The sequence below is a fragment of the Durio zibethinus genome, chromosome 11 (genome assembly GCF_047325235.1).
Source record: "Durio zibethinus cultivar Kanyao isolate XHJ-2024 chromosome 11, ASM4732523v1, whole genome shotgun sequence".
Lineage (NCBI taxonomy): Eukaryota > Viridiplantae > Streptophyta > Magnoliopsida > Malvales > Malvaceae > Durio > Durio zibethinus.
Genome location: NC_143172.1, coordinates 5,583,854 through 5,611,051, shown reverse-complemented (window position 1 = coordinate 5,611,051; position 27,198 = coordinate 5,583,854). Strand labels below are relative to the sequence as shown.

General features: G+C 33.1%; 3 protein-coding genes and 2 pseudogenes across 4 annotated transcripts; 3 read left to right on the top strand and 2 right to left on the bottom strand.

Moving 5' to 3' along the window:
- Positions 1-160: 160 nt before the first annotated feature.
- Positions 161-3,125, bottom strand: LOC111290914 (GDSL esterase/lipase At1g71691-like). The gene is made up of 5 exons (XM_022882430.2): positions 2,337-3,125; positions 1,877-2,004; positions 1,254-1,493; positions 762-1,017; positions 161-681 (listed from the first exon to the last, which is right to left on the bottom strand). The coding sequence occupies exons 1-5, from the start codon at positions 2,695-2,697 to the stop codon at positions 449-451; spliced, it is 1,218 nt and encodes a 405-aa protein (XP_022738165.2). The 5' UTR covers positions 2,698-3,125; the 3' UTR covers positions 161-448.
- Positions 3,126-13,871: 10,746 nt separating this feature from the next.
- On the top strand, positions 13,872-17,151 carry LOC111290009 (phosphatidylinositol 4-kinase gamma 2-like). Its single transcript, XM_089767836.1, has 3 exons — positions 13,872-14,045; positions 14,399-15,759; positions 16,449-17,151. The coding sequence occupies exons 2-3, from the start codon at positions 14,401-14,403 to the stop codon at positions 16,824-16,826; spliced, it is 1,737 nt and encodes a 578-aa protein (XP_089623962.1). The 5' UTR covers positions 13,872-14,045; positions 14,399-14,400; the 3' UTR covers positions 16,827-17,151.
- Positions 17,152-18,881: 1,730 nt separating this feature from the next.
- On the top strand, positions 18,882-20,006 carry LOC111290011 (uncharacterized). The gene has a single exon (XM_022881413.2). The coding sequence runs from the start codon at positions 19,199-19,201 to the stop codon at positions 19,838-19,840; it is 642 nt and encodes a 213-aa protein (XP_022737148.2). The 5' UTR covers positions 18,882-19,198; the 3' UTR covers positions 19,841-20,006.
- A 3,058-nt stretch (positions 20,007-23,064) lies between these two features.
- On the top strand, positions 23,065-24,937 carry LOC111290012 (uncharacterized; annotated as a pseudogene). Its single transcript, XR_016346246.1, has 3 exons — positions 23,065-23,272; positions 23,355-23,558; positions 24,132-24,937. The product of XR_016346246.1 is annotated as an uncharacterized LOC111290012 (transcript).
- Positions 24,938-25,253: 316 nt separating this feature from the next.
- Positions 25,254-26,320, bottom strand: LOC111290106 (GDSL esterase/lipase At4g10955 pseudogene; annotated as a pseudogene).
- Positions 26,321-27,198: the final 878 nt, after the last annotated feature.

The window sequence follows — 27,198 nt, the reverse complement described above, 5'->3', positions numbered from 1 at the left end:
ACATCATTAGTGAAAAATCGAATCAGTAGGGATGAAAGAATGAAACATCAATAAACTGTGGTATTTATGAAGTCATTCTTTATATAAGAGTCCACTTATATATAGCTTTAGAATTCTATTCCACAGTACCAATTCTACGATCATAGCATAGCAGAGGTAATTAACTGTGGGTGGGATTTCACATTCTAGGGACTGAGGGACATGACAACTGCTTTTTCTATTTTTGTGCTGAGATCAGAAACTGAAGATGATACTATGACAACTTCTTTTAAAAACAACACTGGACCGAAACATGAATGAAATAATATTCTGTTATTCTATCATTAAAGCAGTCGGAAATTAGCAGTGTCACTCTTCGTTTTGCCAGTAACAAATGTAGCAGCTAAGGATGCTACCTGGTAGCAGAGGAATCCAATATTTCAAGCATCGTTGAAGATTTTATATTAGGTTACTCAGGCTTTTCGACAACTATTTTTTCCAAGTTCATGGGATAGCACATTTCTGTGTGGCGGCTGCTCCACACATTGTCCGCAAGGATGGCATTCACTGCATCTGTTGGATGAAACTGGTCCCACCAAATGTGGTTGGAAGCATTTGGACAGGCCATTTCTCGTGACATGCACATGATCCAACCTTTATATTTCCCTAACCCACAGCAAGCATCGGTTGTGGCATTAAAACCTGAATGAGAGTACACAACATGAACATTAGATTTAGAGGTATGCATAGAAAAAAAAAAAAAAAGGTTAAGATGATCTTACCATAACGCTTATGGTTTTGAATTATATCCATGGACCCTTGAAACACATCACAGAAAATTATGCGAGCATCGGGAAGCTCATGAAGAAGCTCCTCAGTCATGTATCTCATGACAAAGTTGAACTCCATAACCATGTTATTTATCTCTTCAATACACTCTCCGCTGTTGCTCTTGTACCGCCACAAGTAGTAAGGAGCACAACCGATGGGCGGTAGCCCCATGACCACCAGTCTCCTAACATTCATGTTGTACAGGTTCTGTTTTACCAATTATATTTACAGGTCAGGGAGTTCCCGAACCCAAAATTGCTAGTACAAAGTAATTTGAAAATTACCAATATCAACAATTGCAGAGTAGAAAACTTGAATTGAGCATGAAATTAAGGAAGCAACTACAGGGTACTACAAACTTAATTAGTCTGGCTACTCAGCATTTAGATATAAGGCAGCATGTGGAGAAGTAAACCAAAACAACAGAAGACTGTGATGGTCACCTTAATTTCTTGTCTCATTGTAGATGCTAAGAACTGGTTGAAACCCCAAGGTAGGTATAGATTTTGCACATTAGATACATTACGCAAATAGTAATGTATATAGTCATTTGTCCCAATAGAAATGTAAAGCACCGAACTTGAGATGAAATCAATTGTTACATCCTCACCCATACTTAAAACAAACTGCTGGTAAGTATCAGCAAACTGCTGAATCTGGTGGGTGAACGAGATGTGCTGACCCTACAAGAAGAACAGATGCTATAAATATTTCATTACTGTAATGATTAGTACAACTTCAATTGACATCTTAGAACAGCAAAACATATGAAAGGCTTATATATATGTATTGACAGGAACATGAGTCCACATGTGCTCTAAAAACATAGAAAATAAAATGAAAAACATGCCAGCTAGGGCACAAGGCTATAGGGATCTATTATACTCTTTCACAATAGCCATTTGCCAAGCAAGGGAGTTTTAAGTCTGAATCACACATGATATACATCAGAAGAGAGGCACTTATAACAGCTTCAACCCAAATTTTACTTCACTGGTCAATGAAATAACGAAGCTAATATCCTGAAGAAGACTATTGACAGAAATATATATGGTTCAAATCATACCAACTCTGATCCACTTGAGAATATAATGCCAGCAGCAGCAGATGCATAATTGATTCCATGAAGCATATCCTTGAGCTCTCCTGCTTGTCCAAGATAACTCGGCACGATGGGAAGTCCAAGATGCAATGCTGATTAAAAGTGATCAAAATCCAAAACGGAAAAAGAAAATCAGGATTTATAACTAGTCCAGTGTTACCCAGCACCCAAAAGAAGATAAACTGAAAAATAAATATCATGTATTAAGAAATGAAGAACAATAAAATTAATTCAACCACACGTCTTCATTGAAATCTTCATTTCTTGAAAACCAGCTTAACAAAAAGCAAACAAGATATAAAAATAAAAAAAAAATTCAATTCTGTATTTTCTCTTCCTCCTTTCTTTCTCAGGAACCGGAAAGAAAGCAAATGGAAAAGAAGTGAACAAGAACAAGAAAGAAGAAAGATGACACAGTTTTTACCAAGATAATCAACAGGGATTCTTCCATTGCAGAAGCGTCCAGTGGGCTGATGGGTGTCGAAATCTCGACCATAAGGAGGGTGATCAGCACGAGCAAAGGTACCAAGAAAGTTGTTGTTGCCACAGTCAACAGTGGAGTCCCCAATAATGAAGAGTGCAGGGACCAGAGGGGAAGAAACTGCAGGAGTTGTTGGCGATAGCAATGGGGTGGGAGAGGCTGACGTAGAAGGTGGCCCTGAGGAGCTATCAACAATGAAGATTTCATTTAAGGAAAGATTGTAGAGTTCTTGAGGGAATCGGAGAGCTTTTGAGTGTGAAGAGATGATAAAGAAGATGGCAATAACAAGAAGACTGGTAACCATTTTTGCTTTAACGATCGTTTCAAGAGAGAAACGAGGACAGACTTGGTTAGTACTTGGCGGGTAGGAGATGTTAATTGAATGTCAGAAACGGGGAGTAAGTCCTAAATCTTGCTTTCAACATTCAACTTAGGTTCCGTTGAAGTCCAGGCCCTAACTTCTGAAAGCTCTGGACCATTGGCCCAAAGTATTTAACATCTAAGGTTCATTTGTTTTTTGGACTCTGACCCACAATGCTTGAAATTCCTTTCAACATCATTAATTCCAGCCCTACTAATTTGGTTTTGAAACGAGTTTTTTTTTTTTTTTTTTTTGTATTTGAGATAAGCAAATTTTGAATTTCGTGAAATTATTTGGTACATTATAAGTGTAATTTTTTAAAATTTACAAATGAGATTAATAAGGTGATATATTTTTTATTTTTTAATTAAATCATATTAATAAAATTAAAAATTTTCATTATTAGTATATATGATAATTTATCTTAAATTTTTATCATTAAAATTAACAATCAATAATCTATCAACTAAGGTCTTTTAGTATCAACTAATCACAATAGTGATGGCTAAAAATATTAGTACCAACATATCACAAACGTCTTTTACTACGTTTTTCGAATCTTGATTTCAAAATCATATATTGCAATGAAATGGTTCTTGTATCATTTTTAAGTATGAGTTTTTTTACTTGACGCGATGTCTCAATATCAAATATAACGGCAATTTTCTCTGGTTTTTTTTTTTTTTTTCTAAATTGAGTTTCTCAAAGCAACTAACTTGTCTAAATTATAACTTCAAGATTTCTTTTGATAAAAAAAAGTTTTAATGATTGTGATTAAAAATGGAAATAAGACATGAGAGCACGGTATATCCTATTCATTCATAAACATCAAAACTTAGCCGATTATTGATAACTGCTATCCCATAAAACATAATGGTCGGTTTGGCAAATATTGACCTACTGCCTAACTTGTCTTCTCTTTTATTTTGAAACAAAATTAATAATAAATTAGGATATTTAAATCAATAATTAATACATTTCCATTTAAAAAATAAGATTTCAATTGTTATGCCTGAAGCTATAAACACAACAATACAGAAATAATATATTGCAATAAACTTACAGTAATAGATAATAATCAATAATCAACAACGCAAAAAAAATAAAATGCACCAAGATTTATATGAAAAACCCTCTAATATAAAGGAAAAAAGTCACAGACCACTAAAAAAACCTTCACTATCAAATAATGGATATATAAAATTTTTCTCTAGCTAAAACTAGAGCAATCAATAACTAGAAAGATAATTGTAAAACTCTCACTAAATAGGTGACTCAACAAATACACCATAGATTTGTTTATAAAAAGTTTAAAACTCGATTTTTACCATTTAGAATATAAAACTCTGAATCATAAACCTGCTGACAAAATTTCAGCTTAATCAGATCATGAATTGACTTATGTTCAACCGACTCTCCTTTTTTCCTTTTCTTTTTTTTTTTTTGGCTTTTTTTCTTTCTATTAGTTTCAACACCATTCTCTATTTTTCTATTTCATAGCCTCTTTTATTGTTTAAGGCTTTATATAAGTAGAGCTTTCTTAGGTCAAAGAGAAAAAAAGCTTTAGGCCTTTTAATTGGCCAAAACCAATGGGGCTGGACCCTAGATATCCTAACAATCTCTCCTTTTAGTTCTATTAAGAGAAGATTCATCATCATGGTAGTTTCATTTGAAACTTTATTGGGCCAAGAAATCTATTTCGACCAAGTTACTATAGAGCTCAAGCTTCTCATTGGGAAGTGTCTTAGTCGACATATCTACTATATTCTCATCAATATGAACTTTTTTCAACAACATTTGCTGTTTATCTAGCATTAATGTATTTTATTTTAGCCTGATACATGATATTTTTACTCAAATATAAAGTATTTTAGCTATCATAAAATATCATATACTATTTCTGATTCAACCCCAATTTAAGAAAAAATATTTCATCTAAAGTATTTTTTTACCTACTTTGGTTACTGCAATATAATCAACCTTTGTAGTTAATAAAACAATACACTTCTGTAACTTAAACTGCTAAAAAATAGCTCTTTTTGCAAAAGTAAACTATGAAGTAGATTTTCTACCATCAAGATCACATGTCATATTAGCATCAGTAAACCCTTATAGAACTGATTATGAAACTTTATAACTCAAGCATATTTTTGATATGCCCTTTAAATATTTGAAAATTAATTTTACTATTTTTTAGTAAATCTTTTTCGAATTAAAAAGAAATTTGTTATTACACCAACTGCAAAAGCAATATCAGGTCATATACAAACTATAAAATACATTAAAAAATCGACTGCAGAAGAATAAAGAATACTAGACATAGTTAGTTACTTTTTTTTAGTCACCAGACAAGATTTTTTAATCAAATAAAAATAGTTGGCAAGTGGACTACTAATTGATTTAGCATATTGCATGTTGAATCTACTAAGCACCCATTCAACATACTTTTTATGTGACAATCATAGCTTTCTAGCTCTCCTATCTCAGATAATGTCCATACCAAAATTTGCTTTGCTGGACCTAAATCCTTTATGTTAAAGGACTTAAATAATTGTTCTTTCAACCTATTAACTATACCAGCATCTTGTCCCACAATCAACATATCATCAACATATAATAAGAGAATAATGAAGTTACCATCATGAAATTTTTTGACATACACACAAGGATCTATTGTTATTTTTTTATAGCTATGGCTCACCATAAAAGAATCAAATTTTTTGTACCACTATAGCGGAGCTTGTTTCAAGCTATACAAGCTTTTCTTCAATTTATAAACTAAGTGCTCTTTTCCTTTCACTTCAAAATTCTCAGGCTAATCCATATAAATGTCTTCTTGTAAGTCACCATGCAAGAATGTAGTTATTACATCAAGTTGCTTAGGCTCAAGATTCAAACTAGCTGCTAATCTTAATACCACTCGAATGAAACTTATCTTTACAACTGGAGAGAAGATTTCATCAAAATCGATGTAAGATTTCTAAAAAAAATTATTTACCATCAATCGAGTTTTGTACCTCATTAGTTTATCACTTTTTTTCAGCTTGAACATCAATTTATTTTTTAACAGCCTCTTTTATTTCGAAAGTTTAGCAAGATCATATGTACCATTTTTTTTAATGACTTTATCCTTTCTTTCATTACTTTTAACCAGTATTTTCTATCTAGAGTAGTCTTTACATCTTGAAAGCTCTTTAGTTCATCTTCATTAGTAACTAAAATAAAATCTAAACTTAGATACTTGGCAGATGTCATGTGCTCTTTAGTAGATTGTTTAAGCTGAGACTCTACATCATCTGATGTCGAAGGTAATTCCCCTTACTCAACACTCTTTGGTAGAAAAGATTGCTCATTCTGCTTAGCACTCTCAGGTAGAGATGATTGCTCATCTTACTTAAAACTAATTGTATTTGACTTATCACTAACTATGACTAGTTCATTCATATCCTTAAGTTTTACTTTTTGCTCATTTTCATCATTTGTGGCTTTTTTCTATGAAATATCTATCGGTGTTGAAATATCACATTCAATAGTAATCCATATAGTTTTTTCATTTATCTTAAGGTCTGTTATGGTTTTTTTTTTCATGTAAGACCATATCTCTACTTTTGATTTTTTTTTTCATTAAATCTCATACCCTGTAGCCAAATTTTTTATCACCATATCCCACAAACACATATTGCGTGACTTTACTATCAAGCTTTGACCTTTGCTCTTTTGGCACATACATGAATACTTTACACCTAAAAACTTTTAAGTGAGAGTATGCAGCATCTTTTCTTATCCACACTTTTTATGGAATGTCAAAGCCCAAAAAAACTAATGGTGATCTGTTAAACAAATGACAGGTTATGTTGACTCCTTCACTCCAAAATGGCTTTGATAATTTTGTCATCCTCAGCATACATTTGACTTTTTTCATAATGGTGTGATTCATTCTTTTAGCTATACCATTATATTACAGTGTTTTAGGTTTTATCATCTCATTCTTGATCCCATACTTTAAACAATACTCTTTAAAGTCTTTGGATATGTATTGCCTACTATTATCAATCTGAATACACTTCAAAGGTAATCTTGTCATCATTTCTATCATGACATCAAATTTTTAAAAATACTACAATATCTGACTTTTATTTTTCAATGTATACATCTAAATCTTATGTGAAATATCATCAATAAAAGTAACAAAATATTTGCTATCACTTAATGATTCACCCTCAATGGGACTATATATGTCAGAATAAATCAATTTTAATCTGTTTTTTTTTTTTTTTTGAAAATTTTTATGAAAAGAAACTTTAATATGCTTGCCAAATAAATAATAGTCACATGAATTAAGAGACATAACTTTAGTGAAGGTAATGAGAGACTATCTTATCAAAATCTATAACCCTTTTTTGCTAATGTGTGCCAGCCTTTTGTGCCATAAATTTGCTAAAGCATCATCCTCAATGGTATTTATTTAGTTGTCATTCAATTGTATCCATATCTTGTATATTATGCAGTATAATTTTTTTCTTGCAACTACTATAGATCTTTTGAGAAGCTTTCAGTGTTCATTCTCTCGTCGACTCCCATATCATTCATTATCAAGGACATTAATAGCAAGCAAGTTCATTTGTCACGGGTCGAGACTTAAGCTCCGAACCCGCGCGGCTCCGGGACCCGGGCATTCACCCTTCCGGCGTCTCAGATCAGCCTTTCTGCCACAGTTCACACCCTTGTGAGGTATTGTCCGCTCTGGCCCTTCCTGGCCTCACGGTTTTGTCCTACAAAAGGCGTCTCACAAGGCGGAGATGGTGTGAACCCTTATATACCCCAGTGACCTTCTTATTATGTTCGATGTGGGATTCAGGACTCCCCTTTAGGTCCGTGACATTCTCCCGCACCCAACCTCGTGACGTCTTCGTCACGGAGGCTGGTCACCCTGCCTACCTCCCTTGAGGTGCTCGGCGTGGATCGAACGGTATAAGGCTGGCTCTAATACCACTTGTCACGGGTCGAGACTTAAGTTTCGAACCCGCGCGGCTCCGAGACCCGGGCATTCACCCTTCCGGCGTCCCAGATCAGCCTTCCTGCCATGGTTCACACCCTTGTGAGGTATTATCCGCTCTGGCCCTCCCTGGCCTCACGGTTTTGTCCTACAAAAGGTGCCTCACAAGGCGGAGATGGTGTGAACCCTTATATACCCCAGTGACCTTCCTATTATGTTCGATGTGGGATTTAGGACTCCCCCTTAGGTCCGTGACACATTCTCATATCTGAAATGTGTCTAACATCCCTTAAAGTTAAAATACAATTTGTACTAGTTTGTACAATAATATCACTAATCTCAACTATCTATTTCACACTCTTATTTTTCATCTTGATGTAACCAAAGTCTCATGTTTTGTAAGTTATAAACAACTTCCCTTTAAGAACACAATGATATGTTGCCCCTGTGTCAACTATCTACTCAATACAAGATCACTAACATGATTACAATCACCATGTGTATAAATCAAAGTAACTAAATCACTATCTGAATTCACAACTGTAACATTGTTATCAATTAAACTTTTACCTTTCTCATCTTCTGCTCTTACTTTAAGATTTTACAGTATCATTTTATATGACTTGTTTTACCATAATAGAAGCACCTCACTTTATCTTTAGATCTGGATCTATGTTTAGACTTACTACAGCTTTTTAAATTTTGACCTTTGTGGATATTTTTACTCCTATTCTCTATGATCAGAGCTTAATTCTCATAGTCTAAATCTTTTTGTCTTGCTTCTTTATTAAGCATACTGTCCTTTATCATTTTTAATGTCACATTGTAATTAAGAGATAAATTAAGAATAGTTACAACTAGAGTATTTTAGTTGTCTGGTAATGAACCCAAAAGAAATAACACATTCATTTCATCATCCATCTTAAGCTCTATAGTAGTCATTCAATTAAATATATCTTGAAAATCACTCAAGTACTCTGTAATTGATCGTCTATCCTTGTACTGTAAAGTTGCAAGCTTTTTAACAAGCATAACTTTATTCATCATGTTTTTCTTTTGTAAAATACTGTCAATTTTTTTCAAATAGTGTGGGCATCTGTCTCCTACACTATATGTTGGAACACGTTAATATCAACCCATTTTTTTATTGTAGCCAGTATTTTTTTGCCTAACTTTTTTCAGCTTTCATCTTTCATATCTGTTGGTTTAGCCGAATCACCCAATACCGACTCATACAAATCTTTGTAGTACAAATGATTTTTTATCATAAGTTTTCAAATTGAATAATTTGATACTGTCAATTTTATCATGGAACCTATATCACCCTTCATGATCTTAAACAAAATTTACTTTTATCTTGGGCTACTTTTGTATCAATGTCTCAAAACAACCATCGCTTTGATACCACTTATTGGGCCTGAAGCAATAAACACAACAATGCAGAAGCAATATATTGCAATAAACTCACAGTAATAAATAACAATAAATAATCAACAATGCAAGAAAAATAAAGTATATTAAGATTTACGTGAAAAATCCTCCAGTGTAGAAAAAAATCACATACCACCAAAAAAATTTTTATTATCAAATAATTGATATATAAAGTTCTTATTTAGTTAAAACTAGAGTTAATCAACAACTAAAAAGATAATTGGAGAAATATTATCAAATAAGTGACTTAACAAATACATAATGATTTTGTTTTAGAGAGTTTCAAACCTGATCATTACTGTTCAAAATATAAAACTCTAAATTATAAACATATTGATAAAATTTCAGCTCAATCGAACTATGAATCGATTTTTATTTAATCAACTCTCTCTTCTTCCTTTTCTTTTTATTTTTTTTAATTTTTCTTTTTTTTCTTGGTTTCAATGCCATTCTCTATTTTTCTGATACATAATCCCATTTTATTGTTTAAAGCTTTATATAATCAGGGCTCTCTTAGGTAAAAAAAAAAGTTTTAGACCTTTTAATTAGCTAAAACCAATGATGTTGGACACCACATATCCTAACATCAATAATTTATTTTATAATTAAAAAAATTATTAACGAAATTCTTTAAGATTAATTAATTAACATATTATTCATAGCAATAATTTTTTAGCTAAATATGGGTTGTGGGACCTCTAGCCATATCGAAGAATAATTAGTGTCCTTAACAGAACTTTTTCCTTTGTATGGTAATGGTTGCCCTGTATCAACTTTAAATTAAATCTTCCTTTTTTATCTACCATTGATCACAGATAATGTAGCCACTCAAGAGTACTGGAAAAGATCGAAAGGCCCACTTTCTCCACGATAATTCATGATGAACCATAATGCAGTTTCCTATGTTATGGGCAGCTAAACCTGGCTAATGCCATTTTTCTCTTTTTTTTTCTTACCCATCTCTCCTTTTTCCGCAATTTTTAAAACTTTAAAGCCAAATCTCATTACATTGGAACTCTCTTTTCTTTCGGTGCATGTACTTAAACCCATTCTTTCGATGAACCTTCCTTACCTGTTGCCACCATCTGATCAGCTTTGTTAGCTCAAGCTATAACATAGCTTGTGGATACATCATTAAGTTCTCGGAACTCTCCCAATTAATTAATTTGATTATGCTTTATTCTTCATACTTTTAGTAATCTATTTTTATCATTTCCCTCAATTGGAATATCATATTAGACATAAATTTACTCTTATCTTATTTATTTAATTTTAAGATTCCAATTGATTGAGAGATTTTTTTAATTAAGAATCCAACATTTTAAATATCTAGATGATTTTTCATTGTAAATTAAATAAAAAAATTATTCCTTGCGAAGGAGAAGAAAATGGGGGAGGCGTTTGCCAATAGAAACATGGCTGGTTTTAAAAAGTGACTTGAAAAATGGTTTTCAAAATGCAGGAATCAATGGGAGAGAATGAGAGAGAGGTCTTTATTGTAAGATGTGTTACTTTGAGACAGAACAATACATTAAACGACAAAGTGACTGATTACTTTTACAGATTTGTAAGAAGGATTTGGGACCCTATTCGAGTGCAACGGCATTAAAACTTGGACCTTTCACCTAAAGTTTCCCTTAAGCATACAAAGGAGAGGTAGATAGGGATGTGAACCTTAATAGGGATGTGAACCTTAATAGGGATGCTACACAAAAAATAAAAATCATTATGAATTTGAGATAAAATTCAATTATTTCATACAAATATCTTTTATATATGATATATTCAACAAATTTAGAATTAAAATTCTAGCATAACCAATCATATTTCTTACTCCCAAAATCTCTTTTTGTAAATATATACATACATATATATATTAATTAATATGCTAATCTTTCAATTATTTTAAGATAAACTTAACTCTCTTAGCTTTTAACACCCATACATGTGTGGCTCTACCAAATAAAAATTCTATACAAATTAATATAAATTATATATATATATGAAAGTAATATATATTAACTCAATTGGTTAATTATTTATAAAAAGTGATATTTAATAGATTTAAAATTAAAATTTTAACATTTATAATTAAATTTATATTTTATACATTATTAATGAATCAAATGATAATAACTCTTTAATGAATAAACATTAACCCTTAAAATAAATGTATATAAATTAAAATATTTTAAAAAACTTACTTATTAATGATGTTATCATCGATTCACTAATAGTGTGTAAAATTTATACACCGATAATATATCAAATATAAACTCTTTACAATTTTAAAATTTGAACATTACTGAAATTAAGAATCTAATATTTTATTAATAAATCATACAATTTTTTACAACACTTATAATTTCTCATATTCTCAATTTGTGATATATTTTAATATATATATATATATATATAAGCTTTCATAACAAGTTTAAGTGAAGTTAGACATTAAAGACTACTTTTGTAATAAAGATTAGTTTTAAATTAATTCATGACATAAAGCAACTTAATTGACGCAATTAACAAGTGAAAGCATGAATATTTGCGTATTAGGAACTATACTTTAATACACTATTAATTTTTTAAAAATAACTATTAAGTTAATTTCAAGCTATGTATACATAACATATACATGCCTTTGAATTATACGTGAACTCTGAAAAAATTACGAGTAAAAAAATTAAGGAAAAAAGAGATATTTGAAAGGCAAAGTTAAGGTGCATAGAACCAAGCAATCTTCACTTTCAAGTCAATGTTCCAACGTCCACGTCAATTTTCCGTTAGTTTATGAGGTGTTAACAACTTAACGTCAGTACGTTCGTCATTTAAAAAGGCCGAAAGGTTGATCTTCAGAGTGACGGAATTGACCTTGATCACGGATTACAATTACTTTCATTTTTAAAATATATATGGTTCATTATTTAATTTCAATGTGATTCATATATAAATTATTTATGCATAAAATGTTTAGAGTAGGGATATATTAATGTTAGAATAAGTTTTATATTTTTTTTTATCAAAATTAAATTCATATCAAATTTAGATCAAACAAATATTTTTAATTTTAGTTATTTTGATCCAAAAAATTATAAAATTTACACTAGTAAAAGTGGATCTTTTCTCAAATATTTAATAAATAATTTCAAAAAAATATAAAATGATCTCTTAATAAATTTAATCAATTATCAAAATTTCTAAAATGAGATTGATAAAACCATTAGATTATTGAAATAAAATTACATTATATTACCATTTAATTAATTTTAGAGTTCAAATTAAATTATGTTTTATGTGAAAAATCATATATAAAGAGTTGCATATGAAAAAAATTTTCTTCACTTCTTTATTTCTTTTATTAGAATCTTAATCATAAATGCCAGTATAAGGCACAAATCTTCATGTATATTTTAAATGAAACCAATCTCATTAAACACTAATTAAGGTGATATTTAAAAAATGAAATATATAATTAATATATTTTTTAATTTAATGGAAATATTGTATCCAATGTCAAATTTTTATTTAAATAATTTTTAATTATTCTTAACCAATGTTTATAAGCATCTAAACCCTAAATGAAAATTACTTAAATCAATGAGTTGTCAATTAATTATTATTTTTAACTTAAATCAATTAATCAGTTAATTAAAAGTTTAATGAAAAAGAAGTCGCTAATATTTATAATTTTTTTAGTGGGTCAAATCTTCATAAACTTTCCATTTGCTTTTCATTTTACTTGTGGGATAAGACAATACTAAAAAAATTTAAAAAAAAAACTTAATTGCATAATCCCAAGACATTCATTCTTTTTATTGGGACAAAATCCCATTTTGATTAATGACAAACATTTTTCTCATTTGATTTGTATTTTCAAATACTCTATTCATTTTAAATTATTAATCTATCATTGATTTTTATGAAGCTTAATTTTTTTAAAAAATTTTATATATAATATCAATTTTTAATTTTTTATAAATTTGATGTTTAGTAATTTTTAATACTCAAGTAAAAAAAATAAAAAAAATTGGAATATAAAACAAGAAAGAGATGTAAGTGTTAAAAAAATAGAATGAAATAAATATTACTTTTTTTATAAGCCAAATATTTGAATTTCAAATATCACTTAACCTAATTAATTATAAACATTTATCATAATTAAGTTGAAGAGTTAAGATTTAATACATTATAAGTGTAAAATTTCAATTATATAATCAAAATTAAAAAAGTGACATATATTTTTTAAGATATATTTAAAAAAATAAAAATTTAATTAAAATATTAAACATTTATTATCTTTTTAATTATGTTTGTGTAATTAAAATTTTATACTAATACTATATAACAAATAGTAACTCCTAATGTGAATAGGAAAGATGACGTGTTAAATTCGCGTAATCCGTTTTATCATAATTAAATCCATAAAATAGCCAACTAATTCTTTACTAATTTATGGTATTAATTTCCACACTCTCGTGTCTCAAATTCTCGATGTTGACTTTTTATCCTAGTCCTATAAAATTTCAAAGTTTCAATGGCATTTCGGTAAACTCAAGACCCCCGCTCCTTCCTTGAACTTGCCCAAGCGACTGTTACTGACAGTCTAACTGCGTGGTTTTTAATTCAAAACACAGCCCGTTAGAGTCGTTGGGTCAAAGCTTATATAAAGCCAACGGCTACATTACCGTTCACCCTCCACTCTCTCCTCTCTCTCTCTTTCTCTTCATTCTCTCTCTTATAGTAGACGACTGCCCTTTTTCGCACCGGAACAGAGAAAATCGGCGAAAAGATCGCTCAAATTAGAAACGGAAAAAGCACCAGTATCGGAAAAGGAAAAAATGACGAGTAGTGTAAATTAATCGAGGTAGTTTGGATCGCCACCTTCACAGTTTTTGTTGTTTCATTTGTTCAATTTAAAAAGCTCGCATTTTTTAACATTCGCTTTCGGTTCTTTTCCTTTGGTAAAGAATCCGCTTTCTCTCCTGATCAAAGTTTGGGAATTTTACTCTTCTGCAACAAAACATAAAGAAAATTGCAGCTATGTGCCTGTCTCTTTGACTGCCATTGCAGAGATTGAAAGAAACAAAAAAAGTTTTCTTCTCTTTTTTCAATATCTTTCTTCCTTTCTTCATTCAATGTTTTCCAGTTAAGCAACAAAAACAAAGCCTTTTTTTTTCTATAGTTATTTACCAAAAAAATAAGAAGAACAATTTGCAGAAATGTCTGTTGCCGGTGTTGCTCTGAGTCCAGTTCGTCAAGAAGCGGTTCACTCCGCTTGTTATTGCAATAACCAAGCGGGTGACTCGATCTTGATTTACCTCTCCGTTGCCGGTTCGGTGATTGCGATGCGTGTTTTGGAGTCGGACTCGATAGCCTCCGTAAAGCTTCGGATCCAGACATGTAAAGGCTTTGTAGTGAAGAAACAGAAGCTTGTTTTCGGAGGCAGAGAATTGGCACGTAAAGATTCTCTTGTTAAAGACTTCGGCGTAAAAGGTGGGAATGTTTTGCACTTAGTTTTAAAGCTTTCCGATCTTTTGCTTATCACTGTACGGACAACTTGCGGGAAGGAGTTTGAATTGCATGTTGATAGGTATAGAAATATTGGATATTTGAAACAAAGGATAGCTAGAGAAGGGAAAGGTTTTGTGGATGTTGATGAACAAGAAATATTTTGTAATGGAGAAAAAGTCGATGACCAAAGGCTGATTGATGATCTATGCAGAGATAATGATGCTGTGATTCATTTGGTGGTTCAGAAATCAGCCAAAGTTCGAGCTAAGCCTGTCGAGAAAGACTTGGAACTTTCGGTTGTCGCTGAGAGAGATTTGGATGAGAGGAGAGCTGGTGTAGGAGGAGCACAAAACCAAACTCAGGGGCTTCAGATTGTGACAAAGGAGCCAATTGTTAGAGATATCTGGTTGGAACCGGTTACTGTTAATCCTAAGGTGAAATTGCCTTCCTTTATCTGGGATATGATACATTCGACGTTTGATGGGTTGGAGGCAGGCAATCAGCCGATCAGATCATCTGAAGGGACTGGAGGGACTTATTTTATGCAAGATAAATTGGGGTTTGATTATGTTTCCATTTTTAAGCCAATTGATGAGGAGCCAATGGCTGTGAACAATCCACAGGGGTTACCTCTATCTACCAATGGTGAAGGGTTGAAAAAGGGCACAAAGGTTGGAGAAGGAGCAGTGAGAGAAGTTGCCGCTTATATATTGGATCACCCAAAGAGTGGGCCTCGATCCTTGTCTGGTGAGATGATAGGGTTTGCTGGTGTACCCCCTACCTGCATGGTTCAGTGCTTGCACAAAGGATTTAACCATCCAGATGGGTATGAATGTGCACCTGAGAATGTTAAGGTTGGATCCTTACAGATGTTTATGAAGAACTCTGGGAGTTGTGAGGACATGGGTCCCGGAGGTTTCCCCGTGGAGGAAGTGCACAAGATCAGCGTGTTCGATATAAGAATGGCAAATGCTGACAGACATGCTGGCAATATCTTGATCGGCAAAAGGGAAGATGGCCAGACCATGCTTATTCCAATTGATCATGGCTACTGCATGCCTGTTAATGTAAGTATAGTTTTATTATTCTAATAATGCCATGTTTGGTTATTAAGAGTTAATATTTTTCCTTCAAGTTTTTGCACATATGTTCCCCTCATATATTATGGGAATCATGACATGAAAATCAATCAGTTATTATCTATTTGAAATTTGAAAATAAAGGTTACTCGAGCTGCAGTAATTTCTTTCTTTCAAACTTCAAAGTTAAGATCAATAGATTACACATGGACATGGGAGGTTCTAAAGTAGGATTCCTGTTTGATTTAGGTTGAATCATTGTTCGGTGCAGTATCTAATATCCATCTCATTTCTTCTGTGCGATGTTTCTGAAAAGTTATAATTAGTATGGTGTAATATTAACCTATCGAAAAGTTACAGGTATATAAATTTATTTGGATCCTAACTTATTCACTTTGGGGAAGAAAGAAAAAAATTAATGCTCAGATGGAGAAGAAATATTTAGACTAGTACTTATGCAAACATCTTGTGTAAGGCTGCTTTGATACAGTTATTCTATCTCATAATCCACTCTTACAACTATGTTTTGGGGACAATTAATGCATTGCATCATCGCAGAAGGATTTCTTCTTTATCTAACACAACCAATATTATATGAATTGACATACTACCATCTGACAAAAGGAGGAACAGATCATTTCAATTTCTGAACTAATTTCTATTTGCTCTATTTACAGTTTGAGGATTGCACATTTGATTGGCTTTATTGGCCACAATCACGGCAACCTTACTCCCCGGACACTATTGACTATATAAGATCACTGGATGCTGAACAAGATATTGCACTTCTCAAGTTTTATGGGTGGGATGTTTCTGTTGAGTGTGCTCGCACGCTCCGTATCTCCTCCATGCTTTTGAAAAAAGGGGTTGAGCGAGGCCTCACTCCCTTCACCATTGGAAGCATCATGTGCAGAGAAACTATGAACAAGGAATCTGTGATTGAGCAGATTGTTCGTGAAGCTCAGGATTCCTTACTTCCAGGCATGAGTGAAGCTGCGTTTATTGAAACTGTCTCTCAAGTCATGGATTCTTGGCTTGACAGGCTCACAAATTGAAGCTACCTAGTTCATGGTACATATTGTATTCAATGAATAATGAGTCCATTTTTGTATGGACCTCAAATTATGCAAACGTAGATGGGCAGATGGCTTTATCTTCTTTTACACGAGCCTGAAGCTTTCATTTTTTTTTTCTTTCTTTCTTTTGCTTTGTCAAGTTATTACTTGATCGTGTCATCAGTATGTTTAACAGAGTCAAAGATAATGAATATATACTCTGCTAAGATTCTACAATAGATTGCAGGATTCTAGCTCAAAAAGAGCTATAAAACTTGTATATATACTATCTTTAATCTGAAATTTAGATTTGGAGTTGTGTAAACATTGATTGTTCAGCATTTTTCTTGGAATATTATATTAGATCAGTCACTTGTGCCTGCAGAAGCAAACAGAAAAAGAACTAACAATATGTGCCAATTTTGGCACATTATTAGTCACCTTTCGGGAAAAAGGCAGCAAAATACCAGGCCCAAAATGAACTGAGCCTGTACTTAGTAGACAATGAAGCTGGCCCATATTAGCCCTTTCCGTTTTCCCTTAAATCTGGAATCACAAATTATGATACTTCTCAGGTCCCAGATCTCTCAGATGTACCACTTTTTCAGTTTGGATTTGGAAGGAAATGAAATTCATCCAATTTAAAAGAAAGGGGGTTCAATATTTTAGGAGCGAAAGTTCATTCATTCTAACGTGGATTATTAACCATGACCAAAACCCAAATTCATAAAACAGTAAGTATTCAGGCATTTTGAAAATGCTTCATAGAAAAATGCATGTGATTATCATCTTCATAGTGTTACTGCAGGTGCAAAGTTCATCATTTCCTTGGTGACAGACCCCAGGCAGCAGCTGGTAGGCTGGTGGAAATTATTGCCTGCAGCCAGAACCCACTCTACTCAACCCATCATCGTCATCATGGCTATGAGTATTGCTTTATTGGAGCATCGCAATTATTGCAAGTTTGGCAATTTTTTCTCAGCTGCCACTGCCATGAAACTGTTTTTCATTGTGACAGGGTACTGATTTGTTCCCTACCAAATGGGGCTACTTCACTTTCCCTCACTTCCCGCCATTTTTCACACCATCTCGGCAGAAATCTAGTTTTTGTTGACAATTAAGACCAGTGAGCATGTGGATAGGAATCAAAGGTCTCTTACTTTAAGATTTTATTTTGACTCGTGTAAAAGAAGACAATAGTAGTCAGCTTTTATCCTACTACCTAGTACCTTCCTTCATTTTTTCCCTTGTTTTTTTTTTTTTTTTTTTTCTCTTCTATTCATCTGATCTTTTATCTTTCTTTTCTAAAAATGAACTCAAAACCTAAGTAAAAATGAAAATGCATCGGATTGAATAATTCATTATAATCGCAATTTTATTTATACAATCCTATTGTTACTTAAAAAATTATTTTCTTTAAATAGTATAATGAAAATTCCAATTTGAGCCCTTTTTTTGGGGGGGGAATGTAAATGTCGTTTACAGTTAACAACAACGGCCAAGAAAATTAGCAAAATCTGAATTAACCATTTTCTTGCAAGGAATCAAACATCCCGAAAATAGAAAATCTTGTCAAAAAGAGAAGAAAAAGAAAAGATCAGATCAGATCTAAGACTGAAGTAACCCGTAGTCAAAAAAGAGAAAGAGCTGAAATCAGAGTTTCAACAGCAAACCGCAAATTGTAAGAATTGGCCGCCCTATGGCCTCATCTGCTTATCCATTTTTTAGGTCACACGGAAACATTCTCCTCCCCTTCTCTTAAACTTACAGACCCCACATTTTCTTCTTTTATTTCTCTTTAATCATCCACTTTTTCCAACTTTTCTTTCGGTTGCTCTTTGATTGAGAAAGAGCTGAAATCAGAGTTTCAACAGCAAACCGCAAATTGTAAGAATTGGCCGCCCTATGGCCTCATCTGCTTATCCATTTTTTAGGTCACACGGAAACATTCTCCTCCCCTTCTCTTAAACTCACAGATCCCACATTTTCTTCTTTTATTTCTCTTTAATCATCCACTTTTTCCAACTTTTCTTTCGGTTGCTCTTTGATTCCTTCCCCCCCCCCTAACATCAAAAACCAAAAATCTTAGCATTAAAAACAACCAACAAAAACTCCAACCCCCGTTATAAACGACAACCCCAAAACCAAAACTATCAAGAAAGAAATTAAAATAAAACCCGACAAAAAAGTCTTCACTTTCACATCACTTACACCGCTTTCCCTTCTCCATAAATAACACTCTTTCCCAACATGCAAATGTTTCTTCCTCTCCAAAAATCCCTTTCTTTTTAATCCCTTTCCTTTCTCTCTTTAGATCACACCTAAGAAAACAGTTAAACCAAAATAAATACATTTTTTAAAGAAAAAAAATCATGGTGAAGGCTCAAAGGCCTCCATCTGGCCGTACAAATCTAGCTTCATGTGTTGTAGCAACAATTTTCTTGATCTTCCTTGTAATAATTGTCCTCATTGTTTACTTCACCGTTTTTAAACCGAAAGACCCCAAGATCTCCGTCAGCGCCATCCAGCTTCCGTCTTTCACCGTTGGTAACAACTCCGTCAGCTTCACTTTCTCCCAATACGTCACCGTTAAAAACCCAAACCGAGCCGTTTTTTCTCACTACGACAGCACTATACAGCTTCTTTACTCGGGTTCTCAAGTCGGATTCATGTTCATACCAGCAGGAAAGATCGAGGCGGGTCGGACTCAGTACATGGCTGCCACTTTCGCCGTCCAGTCTTTTCCCTTGGCAGCACCGAATGAGGCGTCGGTGGCAACGATACCTACTACTTCGACGGCTACTACAACGACGGGGCCCATTGGGCTGATTGATGGGTTTGGCGGGAGAAATAATGGATATCGAGTTGCGCCCACGATGGAGATTGAGTCTCGTATGGAAATGGCGGGTCGTGTTCGAGTTCTGCATTTTTTCACCCATCATGTGGATGCTAAATCTTGGTGTAGAGTCACTATTGCAGTGAGTGATGGGTCTGTTTTGGGGTTTCATTGCTAATTTTATTTCCTTTTTTCTACGTTTAGTTCATGTAATGTAAACTTTTACTAACTTTTTTCTCAATAATTTTCAGTTTTGGACGATTTTGTGATTTGGGTTTTAAATTTTGTGTACCCAATTTGTTGAAAACGCTGTAAAAATAGATTTAATTTTTTCGTTGTTGCAAGTAAGCTCTTTTTGTAGAAGGAATCAAAGTTTTGAGCTTTCATGCTTGCTTTCGTTTCTGTTAAGTGATTAATTGAAGGGTAAGTAAAGACGATGCTTGTCGAGTGTTGGTTTAGGTGTAATCATGAGACTAAGACTGAAATCATTTTTGGGGGTTTGGTCCAACAATGAAGCAAAGGTCAGTGAATAATGAGCTGGAAAGCCGCGTAAAATGTGGCCTGTTTTTTGTTCCCCTTTTTTATTTTTTTAATTATTTGCAAGGAAGGCTCCAGTCGAGGAAGTTAACGATGTCGTTTTCAATATTAGTAGCAATTCAGTTGCGGTCTTGCAGATCAGAGCAGAGCTTGGGATCATCACCCGGCGAATTTAATTGCCCCGGATTTTCGTGGACGTGCGCGGCCCATGCTCAATGGTTAATCCTCAATGGGATTATAATTTTGGATGTGAAAACTGAAAAATGGAGAGGTAAGAATTAAAAGGTTCCATCGGATGAGAGTGAGAAAATTGGTGGGAGTTGTTAAGGTTAGTGGGACCAAGTACAGCGGACCCTGAAAACATCATTCACTGTTAGCTAACCTCGAAAGTCGAGTCTTTGCTTTTTTGACTTTTCATTTTGTTTAATAATAATAAAGTAATAGAAGCCCCACATGTCACTTTTGATCGCCATTTTCTACTGCCCCCTGTTGTGGTTGTTAAGAGTTTGGACACCAGTAAGTTGGAGTTTGGAACGGTAAGCAAGTCCAAAAGTGATTTGTCCCCAGTTTACTGAAGTTTGGCATTAACGAGGGAGATTAGGAATTCAACACTTCAACTGCACCAATTACTTCACTGAGATTACAAAAACGGAATATTCCAATCCACAAAATTAGACTAGGTTCAAGAGCTAGGTGGAACACCGAAGGAAACATGAAAGGAGAGGCTTAGAAGGGAGTATGAAACGGGGAAGGATGCATTTAAATATCTTTGGGAAAAAAAAGGTTTGGCTTGCAAGTGAGAGATGAGCTTTTTGGTTGCTGTATTTGATGAAATGAAGTTTCAAAAGTCTAGATCTGCATTATTAATGCAATGCTTGATGCTATGACACTCACACCAGGCTTTTTCCAAAGACAGATGGTGGGTGACATTTATGATTTATTTCACATTAGATGAGGGGAGAAAATCTACCGACTTATTGAAAAAAACCCATCTCTCATTTGTAATCCAAATCTTCTAGACTTCTAAATTGAAATCGCTTGAATTTGTTAGTGTTGCATTTGCTTTTGTTAAAAGGGCTGCGGGGCTCAAGCCACAAATGAGTGACTATAGCGAAATTCTATTATGCTTAGGGTCTTTGTGCAGGTGTAGCAAACAGATTTTGAGTTCAAGAAATGCAGATTTTAACCACGGCCTCGCTTTAAAAGATATGTTAAATCATGTGAAATGGAAGATGTTGAAAGACAAGAAAACCAATTCTCGTATTTTTCAATCAATTGGTGATCAAATGGAAGACCATCTATTATTATCTATGTTTCCTTTAATCCACAACAACAGGAACCATATTAACTTAAGGACTCCTCTACAGGCACATATATACAATATTTTTAGAGAAAAAAATGTCAGATCATAAAATTTTTAAGTTACAATTACAATAAGTATTTCATTGTTTTTGTTTATTTTGTAAAAAAATAACTTTCAAAAAATAAAATTTAAAAAATATTTACATTTTCATAATTGAAAGAAAGTTTTGTTATTTGGATGAGTTAATAAAAAATATTTTTTGTTATTTGGTTGTTTTTTGAAAAATCTGTTTTTTTCAAAAAATATTAATATAACTATTAAAACATTAAAAATTATTTATTATTAAAATTATTTATATTAAAAAATAATTATATTTTAATAATAATATTTAATATAAAAATATTATGTTAATATAATAAATACTTAAAATAAAAATATTTTATTATTTTATATATTATTTATTAATATATTATTATAATATTTATTAGTTAAATTAATATTAGTTATTATTATATTCTTTATTAATAATATATTATTTATTAATATATTATAATATTGTTTATTAATAGTATATTATTTATTAATATATGATTTGTTAATATAATATTATTAAAAGGTAAAATAATGCTAAAAAAATTAATAAATAATTCTACTCATAGACAACTTTTTTTTTGAAAAATGTTTTTTTTTTTTTAATTTGTAAGATAATTTTTAAGAAAATGATCTTATTTTTCATTGATCAAAAAATTATTTTTTGTTGACCAATCAATTTTTGATCAAACAAACACTTGAAAATATAAAATTATTTTTTGTGAAACAAATGAAACCTAAATAATAAATTATTATATTATAATTAAGTTACAGTCGTTAAATAATCAAATAAAAAATTAAAATATAGCTAAATGTCCAAATGCATACATAATATAATTTGAATATAAAATCTCAAAATTTTAATATCTCCTCCTTATTATTAATTTAATGCCTCATTAGTGCTAGAATATAATTAGGCATTGATTAGGTGATTTATAATATTATTCACATAGTTAGCAATGCAAAACTCTCAAATTTTATGAAAATTTAAGAAATAATTAAAGAACTTCAGGTTTTTATCAACACTTTGGTGGGCGGAACAACTTATCAATCGATACTAATACAGAGATGAGTAACAACTGATCAAGAAGGACAAGAAAAGAAATTTTGAATTGTTAAGGGTATTGTAAAGATTTCAAAAATTTTATAATACCTTATTTAGAAAAAACTCAAGTAATTTATATTCTTTCAAATTAAAAAAAAAAAAAGGGTCCCTCCAAACATGTTAATTAAAAAAAATAATAAAGTATTATTATACTTACTTCAATGCTTTCTAAGCATTTCCTAAATTACACATTTAGCCAAAGCTTAACAAAAAATATATAAATACTATCGCAAAAAAATTAATAATTAAATAAAACTAGTTTATATCTCAATATAGGTAATTTAAAAAAAAAAAAAATCGAGGAACCTCGCGTGGTTGCACGGTTTTAAGTGTAAAAAAAGTCAAGACAACTCGCCTGGTTGCGCCCCATCCGGTCGCCAAAGGCGCGCGCCTCTTTTCTTACAAAACCCCTTAAGTGGAAGCCATGTTTTCCATTATGAAGTAAAATTGCAGAGGATCAAAAGCTAAAAAAGGAGCTAAGCGAAATGAATCAGATGAGCAACAGACGTGAACTAACCATAGATCAAAGAAGAGCAAAGAACGAGCGTGATCGCCGACCCCGCCGAGAACATAAGGTACCCACAATTATATACTCTTTATCAATACTACTACTGCTACTAATTTTGTCGTTTTTTTCTGTCTTTCTAATTAATGAAGCTGGAGGTCGAGAAACTACGGAACTTGGTGGACGAATTGCAGGCCTTATTGACGACGCAGAGAAATGAAAATAGGTTCGTAACAGAGGAGAATGAAAGGCTCAATGGTAAGATGTTATATCTCAAAGACACCATACGTCAGCTACATGAACATGAACGGGAACTAGAAGAACAGAATCGAGGACTACAAGAAACTACGAATATAGTATTGTCTTCTCTGCTTCTATATATAATCTATCTTTTGTTTTGATTACTATTACTAGTTTTATAATTTTTCTATAGATCTTCATCCATAATTCATATTGAATTGCAATACCAAGTAAAGAAAGTCCTCGAATTTCCTGTTTTTCATTGAGAAACCTTAGACAGGGGTTTCACCTCTATTATAGATAACAAGGATCTTAATTTGGAAAGTGGAAAATACCCTTCATAGTTATTCCATTGCCCTTTCTGTTCGCATTAAATTTATTCAGTTAAGATAAGTTTTTGATTGCCTATGATCATATATACTTATGCTTTGGCGATGATTAATGTCTTGTCTTAAGGATGTCAAGAGTTTTCGGATGTTTCTGTCTAAACTTATATGTAACGTGGGGGGCCATTTCTAAAACTTCCTTAACCTCGAAAAAGGATTTCATACGTTAGCATATCGAACTAAAACCCTTGTCCTTTTGTTTTGTTGATTTGTTAATTTCCTTTGAGTTGCAGGAGAGAATTTGATCTTCTTATTCTGGAATGTTGAAATTGCTGTTCTTCTTCTCGATTTGTTTGTTTTCAGGCTGACTCATATCTTGCACTTGATCTATTTCGGAGTCCAAATGAAGAAGTTGCAAATAATGAGACTATTATCACTCATGGCCCGGAGAGTACTCAAAGTACCATACGGTATGCTGATGAGCTTGTGGAGGATTTTACTAAGAAACTTGATGCGAAGGAAAAGAGCAACTTGGAATTTTCTGATTTTGATGGATTGGAGGAGGAGCTGAGAACAAGTGGGATAAACAGTTTACCACCATCTCTGGCCCTAGTTGATTCAAGCATCAAGGAGACCTTTGGTGATATTTCTGATGGAAGCAAACAGAGCAACTGTATGGCTATGCCTATCCGTATTGTGTTCTGTGCTGCAATCAGAGAGATGTGTAACTTAAAACTTTGCCAAATTGATGAAAGAAAAATCTTATTATGGAGAGATGCAATTAACAGTGCTCTAACATCAATTTCAAAGTGGAGTTTGCCGTACACTTGAAGAAAATTGCTAGTGCATACTTTGGTTTAATTGCAAGGAGAGAGAAAACCAATGATTCAGAGCTCAAGAGCATAGAGCAGAGGATTTCTGAGCTATTGTTTGAACAGCGTGCCTTGGAGGCAAAGCGAGCTCAGAAAGTAGAAGAGTGGAATTCTGAGATGAGGAAGCAGTGTCTGCTTGATGCAGAGTATTTTGAGGGCAAGTATCTGAGCACTGGTCTATTGCATTAGCATCCTTCTTCCAGCTAGATGATTGGATACACTTCTTCCAGCACATTGTATACCTCCGTTATGAACTTTGATAGTATTACAATACTGATGAAGGGAATTTTATCCTCACCCAACATGTTAATGTATCTAGCATTTTGTTAAGAGTTGCATTACCTTTTCTAGAAATTCCAAGCTTTGTGTATCTAGCATGTGTTAAGAGTTTCATATCCTTTTGTAGAAAGACCAACCATTGCGTAGCATTTGTTAAAAGTTGCATTCCTTTTTAACAAAGGCCTCAGCCACAGGTCTTAGGGAGACTAAAGACACTAAAGCTTGTAAAAGTTTGTGCTGTTAGATAGTAGCATATTTTGACTTCACCTCGAAAAAATGCATATCTTATTTAGCTTCTTCAAGAGATGTTGATAGATGTAAAATCATTCAGAGAGGAAGCGAAAACAAAGGTATTAAAAGATGAGTAATACATCCTATATTTTGACAGAATAATTAGCTGGAATCTGGTAGTTTGAAATCACATGGAAACCAATACATGTTTCTTTGTTTTCCTTAATCAGCAGCAGCTGGAACCACTGAAGGATTCCTCTGATGATCCATAACATATACAGGATATATCCGGATAATAACAAATTATTTGTACTTGTAACGATTGCACCACCACTGGTGAATCCCATGGGCCTGTTTGACATGGGATCCACGCAGACAAAGCAGCAGATTGAACCGAGTCCTTAGACTGTTACCCTCTGTGGCAAGAGCAAGTCCTGCCGTGATGACACTGCCTGCAATTCGAAGTCCATGTTTCACTTCTATCTTTGATTCTCTCAATTGGGGCAGATAAGAAATGTGGATTAAAGAGGAAAGCTTCCACAAAATTGCCTTTCTAGCCATAGTCTTTCCAGCCAGCACTGCCATCGCTGCCCCAAGAGAATGGCCAGCTAACTAGACATTTGAATCACCCACAGAAGCAACCATGTTTCGAACAGCTTGCATGGCAATCTCAAAGCGAGAAGTCTGGTGGAGTCCATTTCGTATTTTGTGGATATCCAACTCAAAGTCTCTAGAGAAGGAGTCTGGTTTAGATATGGTACCTCGAAAGGCAATCACATAGCGAGGACGTCGACCAATTGAGTCATTACAATGAGATGACGGAGGCTTATACTAATAAATGGCACCAAAGACGCAAAAATGAGCATCATCAACAAGCTCATGAATCAACTTAAAATAGAAGAACTCCCACCGAGGAGGAGCCAGAGCTTAAGAACCTTAATGTTTTTCCTGGCGGTCTCGGTCCAAAATATAGACACCCTCAACCAAACTGGCTGCCACAGACCTTCTATGATATGCATTTGTCTTGCATACAATCAATACAACAATATTTAGCACGTAAGACAGCATCCACCTGCTGAGATTAAAATAGATTCAAAGATCCTCAAGTTCTTAGACCTTAAACATCTTTGGAAGTCAACAATTGCTTTGGTTTTTTCATTTAATGGGAGGAAACTCTTAGCGGTCTATACTAGTTAGGTGTAAGGGCCCCCAGAAAGACCAAATTTTTTTCTCTCAGAGGCCATCACAGCATTCACTCTTGTTCTTTCTTGATATTTAGAAATCCTAAGCTGCATGTAGAAGTAAAACCAGTGAACGCAAAGCAGCTAGCGGTCGAATTATTTCAGATGTAATAAAAGATACAATCTAAAGACTTAATAAGTACATTTATCAAGGCAAAGCAAGCATCAACAAGACCATGCAATGTTCTTAAGCTTCAAAGAATTCTCCAACAAGCCATCAACTGGAATCATGGAAATGCATTTTAATATATTTTAAAAACCTATAATATAGTTTCCTAAGTTTATTTAGAATAAAACTAATTAATCATGTAAACTTTATCACCAGAACATTTAAACCACAGCAAACCAAGAAGCAGGTTGGTTACGAACCATTTTTTTAACACGTAATTGAGTTTCCTGGACAATTTAGCACACTCTGCTTTGGCAGAATCAAGTCACAGACCGTACTGAACCAAATTTTACTGAAACAATTCATGTAAAGCCAGCCAATTGCAACCACATAAATTTCTGAATCCGAATTCTTATCGGCACCATATAAATTAAACACTACAGACTCTTGTGCCATGCCTCTCAAGAGATGCTACAAGTTTGTACAATATTTAACTAGCGTTTAACTTGTTCTTTACAGTTTGTAGCCTGGTGAGATGGCTGTGGTTGCAGCCAAATCAATGATTATTAAAACAAGTCGGAAGAGAAAAAGTGATCCAAGATTCAAAACCATACAAAAGAAAAGAAAAAAACACTATGAATCTGTTTCTATCTGAAATGAAATACCCCATAAAAAGTACCCCCACGTAATCTATATTG